Source organism: Martes martes, assembly GCF_963455335.1.
Source record: "Martes martes genome assembly, chromosome: 3".
Lineage (NCBI taxonomy): Eukaryota > Metazoa > Chordata > Mammalia > Carnivora > Mustelidae > Martes > Martes martes.
Window position 1 is genome coordinate 74,601,677 of NC_137890.1, and position 16,833 is coordinate 74,618,509.

The 16,833-nt window shown below is 50.1% G+C and overlaps 1 protein-coding gene and 1 long non-coding RNA gene across 2 annotated transcripts in view; one reads left to right on the top strand and one right to left on the bottom strand.

Annotated features, from left to right (window-relative positions):
* LNX2 (ligand of numb-protein X 2) overlaps positions 1 to 3,852 on the top strand; it is an 80,635-nt gene extending 76,783 nt beyond the window's left edge. Inside the window, exon 10 of the mRNA XM_080798416.1 lies at positions 1,524 to 3,852. Coding sequence (XP_080654542.1) covers positions 1,524 to 1,659 — 136 coding nt within the window. The 3' untranslated portion in view covers positions 1,660 to 3,852. The remainder of the gene's footprint in view (positions 1 to 1,523) is intronic.
* Positions 3,853 to 11,167: 7,315 nt separating this feature from the next.
* On the bottom strand, positions 11,168 to 14,177 carry LOC308340193. Its single transcript, XR_013966587.1, has 3 exons — positions 14,135 to 14,177; positions 11,619 to 11,768; positions 11,168 to 11,308 (listed from the first exon to the last, which is right to left on the bottom strand). It is a non-coding gene; the product is annotated as an uncharacterized lncRNA (long non-coding RNA).
* Positions 14,178 to 16,833: the final 2,656 nt, after the last annotated feature.

Sequence of the window (16,833 nt, forward strand, 5' to 3'; positions counted from 1 at the left end):
AGCATCCCTTTGACCACCTCGCCACTGATAGCTCTGTTTTGTTACTCTAATGACGGGGACCAGACCTGAGTCATCCAATTCAACACACTGAGATGACAGCTGGCTCTGAGCAGCCATTCCACACACACCCCTGAAGTCCAGTCCTGTCATTAGATGACTCTGCTCTATTACTCCTCTGCAGCACTTATGTCTACCTAACACGATATTTATGCAAACTCCGTGAAAGGGTGGGGGTGGGGGGCCTGTTGCATTTATTGTACATTCCTGGCGGCCGCCATAACAGTGCCTTGTGTTCATAGTAAGGTCTCAGTAAATATTGGATGAATGAATGTGAGAGCTGCCAGGCACAGTGCTAAGTGCTTGGGATTGTAGTATTGAATTTTAATAACCCTGTGAGGTAAGTGTTGTCATTGCTATTCCTGTTTGATGCACGAGATAACTAAGTCTTAGACAGATTAAGAAACTTACCCACAGTCAAGTAGCTGGAAATGGTCGATGGAGGTTCACACCCAGGACTCTCTCTCCAGAGCCTGGGCTCTTCACTCCTCTGCTGGGCAGAAAGTCCTCAGCCAGCCTCATGCAGCCTCTTTCCTTTATCAAAGCTCAGGCGCTGGGAGAAGAAAGAGGTGTTAGATCAAGAGATTCTACAAACTGAGAGGAAATGGATTCGTGTAGGGTCTTAGAGCTTAGTTTTTTGATGGAAGAGCCAATTCTTAAAAAGTAAATGTTGACATCTTTGAGTGCCACATAAATGGAGAGTGTATACTGATCAGAGTGCCATCCAGAGCGTCTCGTGAAAAGTTGACCAGGGTCAGTATGCTCCTTATATTGACAGAGATGGATGAAAAAATCAGTATTTTAGGTGGAAAGAGGAGGGGGAGAGATGAATTAACCATTCTCTTAGCTAAGTCACTCAAGCATTCTGGGTCTCAGTTAACTTGTTTATAATTTGCATTCCACGTACTTCCAAAATTATTGAAGTAGCTAACAATAAAATAGCATATTGCTGTTACAAACTAAAGAGCAAAAAATCCTGAAGGATAGAAGGGCCTTCAGATTTATCATCCATTTGTGATAATCCTGTCAGAGGACAGCAGGCATCAGCAGCTGAAAGAAGAGGAGGTGTGGGTCTTACGCTCAATGTAATTGAGCCCTCAAATGTATGAGCTCTAAGAATGAACAAAGAACAGTCAAAATAATAAGCAGCCCCCTCCAAATGCATTATTTAGTATTCCTTAAAGAGGCAGCACATTTATTCTCATTACATTTTGCTTAAGCTTTCATGAAAATTATTCTGCTTGCCCTCAAAATCACTGAGCAGTTCTAACTGATTGGCAAGGGAAGGCCAGTATAGAGTTAAAAATTGCCCCAGACATCTTGCGAAGTAGAAAACATACCGTCACCGTTGACGGCTAATGGTTAAGTGAAACTATGAATTTCATGCCAAACAGATCTCCCTTAGGATAATGTTTTCTAAATCCATGAAAATAGTTAATAGTCCGTTTCTGTTTGTCTTTGTCCAGATGTGGAGACATGATCGTAGCGGTCAACGGCCTGTCAACTGTGGGCATGAGCCATTCCGCCCTAGTGCCCATGTTGAAGGAGCAGAGGAACAAAGTCACTCTGACAGTTATTTGCTGGCCTGGAAGCCTGGTGTAGGTTTTGAAATCAGTTTTGAATCTGACTGTCTTCCTTTGAAGGCTTTGGAAAGAAACCCCTTTCGTTGGATTGTGTTTCCAGTTGGAAGCCACAGGCACGGCTGGTATTTGCAGGACCCAAACCACTGAGATTGTCCTGTTGTTATTAGGAGAAGGGCTTTCTTCAAGTTAGGCACGTTTCTTTTAGCTTGGAAACAGTCTTCCACTAAGCCTCGAAAGTTCATATTTTCAAAATTCAGACTCTTCGTTGTCAGAATGTGACCTACTATAACGGAAGAAGTGTGTGCAGACGGCGACCGAGCCAGCTAGATTAGAGGACTTGGGGCAGTCCTTTGTTTCCCCTAACCGAGTCATAGGATGAGTTCCACACCCCAGTGCTGGGGCCGGTGCACCCCGCGGTGGTGGCATTCACTGGCCCTGTTGCAGCCAGTGCCACGAATGGGTACAGACATCTTCCCTGTAGCCAGTAGCCCTTCCCCATTTTTCCCCCCGTCGGTGCCAACATTTCAAAACTTCTTACTGTTTATAAAATGATTTTTCTGACTTGTTTTATTTCTCCTTTAATCTCTTAGTACTCGTAGATGATGAAGACAGAAGTCTGACATTACTAAAGAGCTTTTCAAAAAATAATGTACCATTAATTAGAATACTAGATAATCAAAGATCATGTTTTCCATTGACAAAGGCATTTGGGAGGTAATTATAATTTAGTGCTGGAGGTGGTAAAAGTCACACTTATTGCAGAATTCCAAAAGCATTAAAGATTCCTTTCCAAAGGAATGTTTTGTTATGCAGGGAAAATTTGAAGCAGTTTTTGCTAAAATTCATTTTCTAGAGTTTGTATTATACCTATCAGCAGTCTTGGCTGGACGTGCTTTTTTGTGATTTATGCAGATAAACTAAAGATAAAGCCGTGTTGCTACTCCACACACCTTCATCTATATCGCAGCTCAGTGTAAGAGAAGATAGACCTTTTGTATTTCATTCCAAGAAGAGCCTTCAATGTTCTAGAAGTCCTTATTTTTTCCCCATTATAATTTCTTGTGAACTTATTTCAAGAAAAAGAAATAATGTTAGTTTTAGATGTTAATATCTTTCAGTCAATTCTTGGTCACTAGGCTATTTCTTATTTTTCTAAATGTTTTTGAAAACTACAACCAGCCCATTTTGTTAGTCCTTCATTCCACTTGATTGTCCCTTGGAAGAACGCATAAAGAAGCAAGTGAGATCAGAATTTCCGTACTTTCTTAATATTATGCATACTTGAAAAGGGTTCACTTAGAAACCTAGTTCAGAATCTGAGCTCATTTACAAGTGACCTCTGTCGTAAATGGTATTGATTATCAGAGAATGTATTTCGAAAATACTGCAGTATATTATGAAGCATGATCACTTTGTTTTCAAACTAGCAATTGCATTGCTAGGATTTATTGTGTCTGTAGCATGTCACTGATTATTCCTGTTAGTTTTTTAATGATTTTGTTTTAAACTATCACTTGTGAATAAGAAATGGCTTAATCAGTAATTGCTGATCAGTTGGCAATCAATGGCAAATCAGTAATTGCTACTGATTTGTTCAACCCTTTAGCTACACTGTATGGTCAACATATAACCGAGATACAGTGGGATGCCCCATACAGTATATTACTGTTATGTGATGATTGGCTTTTGAAGCAATTTGGTATTGAAATGCTTTGATATTCTAATTGACACAGAACAAGTTTGTTTTTTATTTTTCCTGCTCCCCAAATAGAATTTTATATCCTACTTTGCTATTTTTTAAAACATTTTGTAAGAATGTGTCATTTCTTGGGGCGTGGCCATCCACCAACAAATATCCTAATGGCTACTTTGTTATATATAAAATACTTACATTGAACCTGGGGATATAATGAGTATTTTGAAGAAGACACTTTTTTCGACATTATTTTTATCATGGAAATCTCAGACTCAGCTTAAGCTAATTTGGTTTTATTATAAAACATAGTTTTTGGTCAGAATGATATTTGGTGATGGAAACTTGTTCATAATTTATTGTTACTGTTGAAATATTTGAATTTTCTCATCTTAAGCGTAAATAGTTCAAATATTTTGATTTGTTCTGTGCCTTCAGTTTAAATTATTTCAGGATTTTTCAAGTGTGTTTTAATAATGGTGTGATTATTTAGGATGGAAATAAAAGTCATCCTTTCCATACTAGTGACACCATCTCTTTTCTTGAGCAGCAGACGTTGACTCTGTACGCAGTCTTTGTTCGTGGCCCCGCTGTCCCCATTACGGTGTCCCAAGCTTCACACCTCAGAATCACAAGTTCGTCTTCTGATCCTTCCTCCTGTAGGCACAACACGTGTGATCCCTGCTGATTATTGGAAATTTTGCCCACACACTGCCTCCAGACCATGTTGTCCAATATGTGTGGTCACTGAATACTGGAAATGCGACAAGCCACGTGTCAAACTGCTAATATCTTGGGTATATGGGCTGATATAAAGTAGAGTTGTTGGTTTGTTTGTTTTTTTAATTTTTTATTTTTGGTGGATTTCCTGCCAGTCTTTTTCTATGCCTATTTTCCAGTTTTATCGAGAAATAATTGACACACATCACTATAAGTGTGAGGCATACAGCATGATAGTCTGATTTATACACATTGTGAAATGGTCACCACAGGACGTTCGGCTAACATCCACCTTCTCACACAGACATGGTAAAAAGAAAGGAAAAAAGAAATGTCTCCTTGTGACGAGCCCTCTTCAGAGCTTCACCCGCACAGCACTGAGCAGGCCAGGCAGGCCTGACCTTGTGCTGCCTGGTCCTCCGAGGGCTTTGGTCATTCTGTGCTTTAAAGAAAACAAATTTTTAATTGAAGAAAGGTGTTCCTGATTTCCTAGCAAATTTAAGTTCCGACCAAGGCCTATATGGTCCAATCCCTCAGCCATCTTCTGGGTGGCTCCAGGGTGCCATCTGCCCCCTGTGACTCCAGCAGGCTACCCACACCCTCAGGTCTTTCCACACACACGCCTGTAGCCCTTTGGTGCGTGGCCATGGTGCCTCATATTGGGAGGCATAGCTGGAGCACTGCCCAACCAGCTTTCTCTGGCCCGTACTCCCCACTTTTGAGAGAATCACCCTCCCTGTGAGGGTGAAGCTCTGCAGGCCTCATTTGCCTTTACATGGCTTTGACCTAAGCACCCTCAGCGCTGTAAGTCCCTTCGGATGCCACCTTGCAGTTCTGAGGGCTGCTCAGGCCCCAGCGCTGCGGCTCCTGCAGTCCAGACGGAAGACACCTAACCTCACTTCTGCACCCTGACTTCTGGGTTTTCTCACGTGCTTACTTACCTCCACTCTTTCTCTGTGTGAACTCTTTCTTTTTAAATATTTTATTATTATTATTATTTGAGAGAACACAAGGGAGGGATAGAAGCAGACTCCCCACTGAGTGGAGGGCCCAATGCAGGACTCGATCCGAGGACCCTGAGCTCATGACCCAAACCAAGGCAGCCGCTCAACCAGCTGAGCCACCCAGGTGCCCCTCAGTCTGAACTCTGATCGGCAAATTTCCTAAACCCTAACTTTGGTCATTGTTCTGTTCATTTCCCTGTTTAGGGATCTTGGGGTTGCAGAAAAGCCCCTTCATTATCTGCCCCCCTCCCCGGTCCCCCTTCCTGCCCACCACTCCCCTCACTTCTTCCCACTCCTTGCCTCATTTAAGAACCGCCACCACACCTGTGCCTACTCGGGCTGACGTGGCTTAAGTGGCATCACCTCTTTTGGGGAGGGAAATCTTTACCAACCTCCCGGGGCTAGCCATTTTTTTTTTTTCTCTTTTAAAAGGTTTTGTTAAACTATACTTTTATGGTCATGGATGTGTACTAGGAAGAAGAAAAACTTGCCAGGAAGGTGCTTGATTAGCGCTATCTGTAGCAGTTTATAAAATTGGACATTTGGGGCACCTGGATAGCTCATTCGTTAGGTGTCTGCCTTTGGCTCAGATCATGATCCCAGTGTCCTGGGATCAAGCCCCGAGTCAGGCTCCTTGCTCAGCGGGGAGTCTGCTTCTCCCTCTCGCACTCCCCGTGCTAGTGTTCCTTCCCTCTCTCACTATATTTCTCTCTGCCAAATAAATAAATATTTTTGAAAATAAATAAAATTGAACATTAAATATCAGATTCTCTACCTTCTGAAGAGCCTGGGCATTCCAGAGGGAGAATGTCAGCCTGGTGTCCTTTGTGTGTCCCAGAATCCCCTCCAGGCTGCCACATTATATCTCGTTGTTCCTCCTTGGGCTCCTCTTGCTGGGGCCATTTTCCCTTGCTTAGGAGGACCTTGACAATGGCGAGCACTGGTGGGGGGTGTTGTAGGATGCCCTCTATTGGAATCTGTCTGCTTTTCCCCCCTCTTGATTAGACTGGGGTGATGGGTTTGCAGGTCGAGTGCCATTGTCCTCATGTTACAGTGAGGCTGTCTACTGTCAGCATGACCTGTGGCTGTTGGCGTTGACCTTGTCCACCTGGCCTGATAGAATGTGTGTCACGTTTCTCCACAGTAAACTTGCTTGCTCTTCCCTCTACGCTATCGCCCCGGACGGAAGTCACTGTGCACAGCCTGCATAGGTGTGGGGAATTACACGCTCCACTCATTTTTGAGCCGGTCAGCGAAACGAGTTCTCTGGTGCTGCCTTAAGGAGGCCTTATGGGTGGAAAGAAGGGAATCCAGAGGATTTAGAGGGTTTGTTCTCTCAAGATACCGTGCCATGTGAGCAGGTTGGAGTCCTCACACTCCAAACTAGCTACAGCCCTTTCTCACGAAAAAGACAATGCAGTCTGCAGATGCTATTCTGTATGTAACTTCCAGACTTGGTTTCCATTCTTCTGTACAGTGAAACAGGCTGTGGCTTTATGATCCCTCAAGTGTTTGAAGCCTGAGCTAAGTGGATGGTTTAAATTTGAAGTTAACAAACCTGCATTTCAGCTGCTAAGAGCACTCCAGGCTGTTCATCCTGCTTAAAGCACCCATGTGATAGTACATCGAAGTCCCATTAATTCAGACCTAACTAATTGGGAATTTGAAAGCTTAAATGGAGTTGCAGTTACCTTGGCATTGTATATAAGGAAGGAGTATTTTAAATCAACATTTAAAAAGTGAGAGTAGGGTGGGGCACCTGGGTGGCTCAGTGGGTTGAGCCTCTGCCTTCCTCTCAGGTCAAAATCTCAGGGTCCACATTGGGCTCTCTGCTCAGTGGGGAGCCTGATTTCCCCTCTCTCTGTCTGCCCCTCTGCCTACTTGTGATCCCTCTCTCTCTGTCAAAAAAAAAAAAAGAAAGAAAGAAAAGAAAGAGTAGGGTATTAAAGCTGCATCTGAAGTATACAGTTTCCAGGTTGCCTTAAACACATGTGGAGGCCTCAGACCCATTCATTCCAGTGATCTGTAGTTCTCTCTCCCATGTGGCCATTTAGATTGGAGTCCACGTAGCGCCTACCGTGTGCGGGACACCCAGGCTCTAGATCACCTCTTTATAACGCCTGATTTCATCTTCGTAATTGACGCCTTCTTCCACTGGTCCATATCCAGTGATAAAACCTGTAGCTTACACGGCAGAGTGAACTGCCACCCAGAAACTGGCAAGGGAGTCATGAAACGAGCTCCTTCTCTGAAATCTCTCTCCCCTGCCTGCTGGAGGAAAGGTTTCAACTCCTCAGGGTTCTTATTAGAAAGCCCTTGCCATTTTACAATGTAAATCTACTCCCTTGAACTATGCTAGCAATTAATTTCTATGGCAACACGAAAGCTCTTTAGAAGTATACTTGAACACATAGGCACAGTGCCTACTGGCTGGAAAGCACCCAAGGTAAGAGGTGCTGAAATGAAACACGAGGGAGTAAAAGACAAGCCCTGGAAGACTGAGCGCCTCCGCGCACACAGCAGAAGGCATGCCTCCAGCCAGGAGAAGCATGGCTGCGTGCAGAGCTCTCAGAGATTTCTGTCGGAACTGTAGTCACTCAGTGCACATCATGCTTTCAAGTTGGGCTGTTTTGCAAACTTCTATCAGTCCTTACCTTATTCCTCAAAAGTTCTCAGTTTCAAGGGTGAATGCAGCAACGACCATTCTTGAATTGCCCCCAAACTAACCACTCGTTGAAGAGAGGTCATGCTGGAAACATCTACCGCTCAGACTCTGACGTAGGTAGAAGCTGTTAAAAATAAAGGACATCCGGGATGCTTGGGTGGCTCAGTGGGTTAAAGCCTTTGTCTTCAGCTCAGGTCAGGATCCCAGGGTCCTGGGATCGAGCCCCGAGTCGGGCTCCCTGTTAAGCAGGGAGCCTGCTTCCTCCTCTCTCTCTCTCTCTCTGCCGACTTGTGATCTCTGTCAAATAAATAAATAAAAATCTTTTTTAAAAAACACATAAAAAATAATAAAATAATAAAAAATAAATAAATAAAAAATAAAAATAAATAGATAGATAGATAGATAGATAGATAAAGGACATCCTTACTGCTCCAAGATTTTATTAGGAAGTCTTCTCTCACCCACAGCCCTACAAGAATGTCCAAGGTCACAGGAAGTGCTGAGTCCCATACTCATGCCCGAGACCCTCCCAGGGAAGCGACACCCCAGAACAGGTTTGCAGATCTGCCCCCTCCCTCCTGTGCCCCTTTCCTTCCCCGATGGGGGAAGCAAGCCTCTGGGTATCGCCTACCCTCTTGACGGCACGGGCTCTCCTCCTGCTCCTGGGGTCCTAGCCTGTGCTGACGAAGACGAGCGCCGTGTGGAGCTGTGGGTGCTCACGGCAGCAAAACTCACCCTGTGGAGAGTTAGGGGATGCTTGAAGAAAATTAGTGCTCGTCTCCTCTCACCTGGGAGTCATTCATTCGAAAGGATGTGATGACCTTGTGTCATGCAAGTCCCCATACCCTAGATATTCTCCTCCCCCACTGACCCCAAATCATTGAACCTTAGCTGTGAGGTCCTTATCCATGTTTTTCTGATGCGGGAATCGCTTCTCTACCATGGTCATCTAGCCTCTGCTTGAATGCTTCCCTGGCAGGGACCTCACGACTCCATTTGTCATTGTAAATGACGGCCCGGCCTTTCTCCCCATCGGCAGTGTAGACACTCAGGAGAGGGGGATGGCTCTTCATTCGTTATCTTTACTACTTCAATGAATATTAGGCAGGCACAATACACAAAATACTGATGCTTTGGTTTTTCCTTTCACCCGACAAAGATTTCGTTAGCATCTGCTTCCGGGCCAGGCACGGTGCTAGGAGTTCAGAATCCATCAGTTACCAAGACAGAGTCTCCAGCCATCTCGTAGCTTACCTTCTAGAGAGGGGAAGCATAAACAATACAAGGAAGAAATCACTTACTTTCTAGTGGTGATGCATGCCAGGAAGGAACAAAAAGCCAGGTGGACGGAGGCCATGCGGGGGAAGGGGGCTGAGAGAGGTGGTCAGGGGAAGCATCACAGGATGCTTGGATACAGGCTCCCGGCTGCTGTCAGTTGGACTGTGCACCTGCTGGTTGTTTAGAGAGCCCCGGATCAGCTGGTGGCCATCACTCATCTGGGACAGCTGTGCCCACGTGATGGGCCCTGGGCACACTGGCCGGACCTCCGCTCTCCCTTTCCTGCCGCTTTGAGACAGAAGCACTGACGTGTGCTGGGGCGCATGCGATGCTAATTGAGGGGGAGGCCCCCAGTGGGGCACTGTGGGCAGACCCAACCAGCCCAAGGTCTAGTGCTTGCCACTCACCAGCCCGGAAGACCTGGAACAATTCATTTCATCTCAGCTCCTCTGTGCTCTCATCTAGCCAATGAGAAAAATGAGCTTGCCCCACTGGGGAGCTGCAGGCCCGAGAGACCGTGCGTAGAACGGGGAGGACATGTTGTGCGAAACGGGCTGTGGTTCATGCGTAGACGCGGAGATGCCACAGCCGCATCTCGAGGAGGGACGGAGAATCGCTGGGAGTGAGCGGGTCGTCGGCTTTCGGAGCTTCCTCTCAACTCAAACTTCTGTTTGCCGTCCGTATTGCACGAGCTTTCCCCGAAGCAGCAGATTCTGTCATGCACCTTAATCACCTACGTGACTCACTTTCCCCAGACACGGTCCGAAGCTTTCCCAAGGCCAGGCCCCTGAGCAGGCTGTGCCACCCCTCCAGGAATGCCGGGTCCCAGCCTGCTGGCGCTGCTGATGCTTCTGAGCCCAGCCCAAATGCCAGCTGCCGCAGAGCTCCCCAGTCCTGCTCATGCAAGATCTCACCTCCCCACAACCACCACTCCTGGCCCCGTCCGCCCCCCTCTGCCCCTCCACTGCACTTGCCTTCCTGATGCTGCCCGCCACCCCACCCCCCGCCCCTGGGCCTCCACCACAGCCCGCGAGGGCTGTTTCACCCCCCAAGCCCCCGCCCCCCCCCCAAGCAGCTTTGCACTCCTGCAGGCTCCGGCAGCTCAGCCACCCACACACCTAACAGCACCTGGCACGTGGTATTGTGCAGCGGCTCAGTGACGTAAGAGCCACGGAGAAGCCGAGGAGGAGAGTTGAGGAACACCCCTGGGTTGCGCCACGGCTGACTTTTAAGAGAACGGATTCTGCTGAGAAGACCAGAGGCCGAGGGGTACGGAGTAGATGCCGGGCAGCTGGGGAGTCCCTGGGCTGCTCTTGCAACCAGTAGGGCGAAATGTGTGAGACTTTGTGGATGAAGTAATGTGGAGTCTGGGCCCAGCTTGCTTCCCACAGCAGAAAGCCAGGACCTAGCTTCTTGGTTTTCAGCCATTTTCCCTAACTGATGTCTGGGAACTCTGAAGCATTCGGGCCACACCTGGTCTTCTTGGGACCCCAGGGTTCCTGAGGTCATGCTGTCACACCTGGGATATCACCCCGCTTCACCCCTTGAACACTTTTAAGCCAGGAATGTCCCCCATAGGGGTAGACCCCTAAGTGTTTCAATCAGGCACCTGGTTGTCCATAGCAACTTCGCAGTAGGCTCCTTCAGGTAGGTGCCTCCCCTCTGCTGTATCCACAGCCATATCACCTGCACAACTTGTTCCCACCCAGGCCACTCGGGCTCTGAAGCTGCCGCAGGCACCACAGTGGTAGGTAGCTCTGGAGGTGGTTCAGGATCTTCTTCTGGGGCTGGGGCTGGAGGTCCAAGAAGAGAAAGGATCATCCCCATGATTGACTTTTCACGTCCCTCCTAAATAAAGGAAAATTTCCCCACCGCTCAATGTTCTCTGAGTCCAGGAAGCAATCCCTAGAGGGTCTCCCCTGATGGCAGGTCATGGGCACAGGGATCTGAGTGTACTCCTTACTCCCGGCCTACCAGTGGATGGAGGCTTGCTCTGTGTGGCCCACACTGTTCCCTGCACAGGTCTACATCACCCTCGCCCCGTCCTCCTCAGCTCAGCATCTCTCTGGTTCTCGTCCCTCGGCCCCTCCCCTCCTGCTTGTGCTCCTTTTCCTCTAATAAAGAAATAAAATCCTAAAAAAGTACATAAAAGATCGAGCGTCAAAGTGTACATTTAGGCCTTCAAGACCTGGCTGGAAACCCCCTCCTGTGTGTATTTCCTTGTCATCATTCGTCTTGTGCTGACGGCGTCAGAGGTGCGTGACGTCCCAGGGAGAGAGAAGGCGGATGGTGGAGGGACTCTGGGCTCCTGTGAAAGACCACATAAAGGATTTCAGTCTCCAATCTGCAGATCCACTCAGCACTGTCATGGGGGCACCTCTGGGGTGCCATGCTACCAAAATGTGGGGAGTTACTTGGTCATTCAGCATAATGTAATATACCTCCGGACAACATGTTGAAATCACCGAGTTCACTTCAATAGTGATCAGCCTAAAACCTTTAAAAATGACCAGAGAGGCACCTGGCTTCCTCAGTCACTAGGATCCTTGAACTCAGGATTATGAGTTCGAGGCCGACATCAGGCACAGTTAACTTAAAAAACAAAACAAAAGGCTTACACAGGACTAAAATCAGTGAGGCTCAAACAACGGAGCTGGTCTGTGCTGGCATGGATCCTGTCTCCCGTTCATTCAGCCACTGGGCACTGCACACCCAGATGGTGCCAGTACTTATCAGCCAACCGGCTTCTCCTTGTAAGAGCTCAGGGTCTAGAGGAGAAGATGGACAAACGAGAAACCAAAATGCGAATGGAAAGAGCGATTGCTCCCCAGGAAAAGAGCAAGGGACTGCAACTAAGTCCCGAACTCCACCAGGCGAGGGGTATGACAAGGCGATGCTGAGAGGACATTGAGAACTCCTGCGGGAGGAAAAAGAGACAGCCCTGCACAAATCCGAGTGCATTCCGCCTGGCAGAGGGCACCACGGAGCAGAGGATTGGAGGCCACATTTGATGTTCCCAGAGCGGAGGTTAGAAAGGGGGCCAGGGTGGCCAGAGGAAGCTGAGGAAGGAGCAGAGAGGGAGGGGAGGGGGGCCAGGGCCCGGGAAGCTGGACAGTGTCAGTGCCCTTCTCCCAGTGCTGTGTGACCACACTTCCCCACACGCAGTGGCTGAACCCACAAGCGCTGCCTCGTGGTCTCAGGGGATCAGGAATCCAGCAGTGCCCAGCTGGGGGCTCCTTCCAGAGTCTCTCCTTACGTTGGGGCTGCTGACAACACCAAGGGAGGACCTGCTTCACCGAGAACCTGAGCTCACTTAGGGGCATGGGCCAGATACAGCCCATCGCAAAGACCTGAGTTCTTCTGTCTGCCGGGGACCCACAGGGCTAGGCCACGCGCGTATGTCTGTGTCATGGTTCAACCTAGGGGCTCGTGCTCCGGTGTGAGGATGTGAGAGAGAACGTGGGTGAGAGTCAACATGAGGCTGGGCAGGGAGCTTTTCTAACTAAATCTCAGAAGGGCCTTTGGGTCATGTTGCCACGTTCTGGGACATGGAAGTGAATCACGAAGTCCAGACCACACTCAGGGGAGAGGGGTCACACAAGCATGTATACAGAGGCGCTGGGGAACCAATGGAGCCCCTGAGGGGAGACTGTGAAGATCCCTGCAGGGTCCGGGCCTTGCCCAGCATCGGGCCGGTAGGGAGGCTTAGCAGGCATGAAGCCAGCTCTTTGAGTGTCCTCAAAGTTGGGGTCCTGGATGCACCTAGCCATTCACTGGGGGCTCCGGAAAAGGTTGTCTAGAAGGAAGTGGCTGTCGACATGGAAAGGTTATCGGGCTGAGGGTGCTCGTTGATATCCTAGATAGGAGACATCTCCCCGTGTTCTTGTCTGAGGAGGATCCCAGGTCATGGCGACCCACTGGATGGACCCCTATCTCCATCACACCCTGTGGAAAGGAGGTAATGGCCTGCATCCCAGGACAGGCGGTCTCTAGGGGCAAGGGTACATTCTGACCATCCAGGGCCAAGACGCCTGTCCCTTCTTTAGGGTTTGCATTGAAAATTCGAAGCCTAAGATCGTGGGAAGCTATTACCCAGCCCTCGGTAGGTGGGGCTGTCGTCTTCTGGGACTCCAGAATGTGAGCACTGATGAACCCATGTGTGCACACAGGAGCGAGTGTGCTCGTGCACACAAACACACACGCCCCAGTAGGGACTGTGGGGTGGGATCTGATTCGTAGCAGATTCAAAGAAGCTGCGAGGAGGGAGGAAATGGGGTTGGAGGTATTTCCTGCATGTGACACCACTCCCTCTAACATCATAGCTATTATCCAACCTATGCCTGTGGACATCTGGTAGAAAGACTTGCTAGAATCATCCATATTTTACAGAGAAGAGCATCCCTGCCAGGCACAATGGCTTCTCTAGGGTCAAACCCAGGTAAGAATAGAGAGGTGCGCCTGACGCCAGGTGTGTTTGCAAGCTGGGGCCCTGGCTGCTCCCAGACCTGCCCTGGGGGCCTGTGGAGAGGGGTGTGTTGGTGTCACTGTGTACAGCTGTGGCCTTGCACGCAGAAGGGGGATGAGGCGATGGCAGACCGCAGCACCGTTTGTGTAGGTGTCCAGCCAGGAGTGGACCCCGGTAGGGGACCTCAGGCAGTGATGTCACTCCCTTGATCACAGACCCCCAGAGAACTTGGAACCCCTGCAACCAGGCACCCACATTCTAGCCTAGTCCGGTATCAGGGTTATTTGGCTAGAGACAACTGACACGGAAAAATGTTTTCCTGCTGTCTGCCTACTCCCCGGGGCTCTGGGTACCAGAAGCCCCAGGAAAATGGCTGGTTCCCATGCTGCCGGCATTGGCTCAAGCCTCGCCCACAGTGCCTCAGGGCATGTCGAGGGAGACGCCATAAGGTACTTACTACTGAGCAGACTGGGCGACACCCACCCCTCTGAACCGTCCTAGGGAAGCCCCATCCCTTCCTCTGGAGTTGGAGGGGAAGAGGGATACGTGGGGGTTCCCGCCCATGGGCTGGAGGGGGGTGAGCACCGTGGATACCCTGGTGATCCCTCCCGGTTCACACCAATGTCGTGGTGGGCCGCGTGGAAAGGGGATTCCTGAGGTGCCTCTTACCTGTGCCAGAGCACATCCGAGGCCCTGACGCTGTGCCACGTTGCTCTCCTTGGCGGAGGGGTCTGCATACCGGGCTGTGGTGTGTGTGGAATGGAGCGCGCCCTGGGTCTGAAGACCGGCAAAGGCCTCCAGACAGGGCTCTAAGGCCTCCTGCCTGGCTGCCGGGCACTGTCTTCACAGAACGCTACAGAGGACATGGTGCAGGAGGTGAATGAGGAGATCCCCTGCTCTCTTTCCTCGAAGGACAAGAAGCCCCACGATGCCAACAGAGTCTGTCGCTGGCTCAGGGTGAGTGCGGGTGCTGGGGAGACCCGACCCCCAGGGCGCCGATGCAGCACCAAGGGCCCCACTTCCCAGAAGCCAGCCTGGGCTCCTGGAGTCCTGTACTGCCATGCATCTGCATCCCATCTCTTCCCCAAACTTGCCCTCCCGGTCCTGCCCACGCCTTGGACAGGAGCAGAGTCATCATCCACATACTTACAGGAATATCCTTCAAGGGACTTTAAACCACGTCTCATCCCGTTTATCTAGACTCCTTTTGCCCTGTGCTAGGCATTTTCTTAACTCGTGCTCCCAGGTGTCCCCCTTGGCCCAACAGTCCTTCCTCAAGTTCTGCAAGTCTTGCAAATGATCTTTTGCAAGAGTGAGTTGGGAGACTTTGATCCAAAGGGACACGGGGCCCATGGTACTATGCCTCTTGCTCTGCCCTTTTGTTTTGATGGAACACGTCTTTGGCCCTCCCCCCACCCCCAGGGTCAGGAACAGGGGCCTCACTGCACTGCACAGCAGTCCCGAAGGCCAGTCATCTATCACAGCCATCGAGCCCTTCACTGGTGCGGGACTGGATGTAATCCCCTTGTGTTGCCAATGCGCAGGGCTGCATCCTACAGCCTGCATGCCCTCATATCCTAAGCCCTCTCACCTAAAACATCTCTGCGTTCTCGTCTCACGAATGGGATATGTTGGGTGCCGGGGGGGGGGGTGGGGCTCAGTGGGTGAAGCCTCTGCCTTCAGCTCAGGTCATGATCTCAGGGTCCTGGGATCGAGGCCCACGTCGGGTTCTCTGCTCAGCGGGGAGCCTGCTTCCCCCTCTCTGTCTGGCTGCCTCTCTGCCTCCTTGGGACGTCTCTCTCTGTCAAATAAACAAATAAAAAGTCTTTAGAAGAAATAGAAAGAACGGGATATGTTATCAGAAATCACAGGATCCATGCCATTCGTGCCGGGAGGTGCTATCAGTACTCCGCTCACAAAGGGACCTGAGATACTAGCAAGTTCAGACATCCTTTCTTTCAATTCTTTGTATGGATACCAAGAACATTTTCTCTTTTCCTTAAAGGTTTCTTAATTGATTGGTCGATTGATGGATTTGAGAGAGAGGCAGGGGGAGAGTGGGGAGAAGCAGAGGGAGAGACAGAATCCTCAAGCAGACACTGCCCTATGGACACAGCCCTGCGAGGAGCGCAGTCTCAGCACACGGAGACCATGACCTGAACCCAAACCAAGAGCCTTAGGATTAACCCCATGAAACACTGAGTCACCTGATTCTTTTTCGGGCTGTGGGCTCTCTTGTCCCACCTCTTGCATAAGTCACTGAGATCTGGGGGTTCCTTCTGCCCTCCAGCCCCCAGCCCTCCTGGTGGCCACGGCACTGACTCATGCCTCCTCTGATTCACCTCAGGGGAAAAACGGTTCAACCAAGAAGAGGAAGAGGACCTCGGTGCTGTGGGCCAACCGGGCCCACAGGCTGGAGGCCGCAATAGATCAGCTGGTGCCTGCCGTCATAAGACAAGATCCATACTATGTCCACCTCTTTCTAGACACATACCGCACCTTCGCCAGCACCCAACAGGTACTCGACGTCCTCTTCGCAAGGTGAGCACCCTACCCTGCCCCTAACGGCTCCGTGTGATTTGGCCAATGCCGGGTTGTGAGACTTTGGCATGTCCCCAAGCTTCCCCAAGCTTCCCTTTGCTCCTACCTGGGCCAGAGTTATTATAGGGACTCAGTGGGGTCTTGTAGGGAAAGGACACCTGGGCGCCCGCGCCGGTGGAAAAGTCTGCTGCAGGGCCTGTGGGCATGCTATTTGAACCTTCTCGTGCCCCTCATGATGAAGCCTCTGCCTCAGCCCTGACTCTCACTATGGTCTTGAGCTGGGCTCTTTTGCCCTTGAAAGGGAGATCTGAGACTCCTTCGGGGGTCTGTGTCTGGGTGAATCCAGAGCAGGGATCCCTGGGTGTGAGCAGGGGGCCAGGCCCACTCAGATGTCTGGGATGGGCTGGTTGGGGCCCTTTCATTCAGCAAGGCTTCAGGAAGCCCCCGTCCGTGGAGGCGATTATCTAGGAGCTGAATGTGATCCCTGCACAGAACAGACAGCACCCCAGGCCTGCAGGCTAGTCGGGGGGGGGGGGCAGACGAGGAGAGCTCACATCCACAGACATCTCATGTGATGCCCCCTGGCCTCCTCTAGATACGGCTGCATTGACTCTACGTATGCTGAGGTCGGCGGACCCCAGGAGCAGCAGAACACGTGAGTGAGCTTTGGCTGCTCCAGGAGGGCCTCCCCTCTCCCCCCGGGGAGCGAGGGTACTGTGAGTTCTGGAAACTGGGAAGGTGTCCTGGGGAGATGTGGTTCATGTGCGAGCACTGTGGGAGAGCAGAGGGGCATGGAGGACAGCTTCAACCCCCTAAGAGGGTCATGC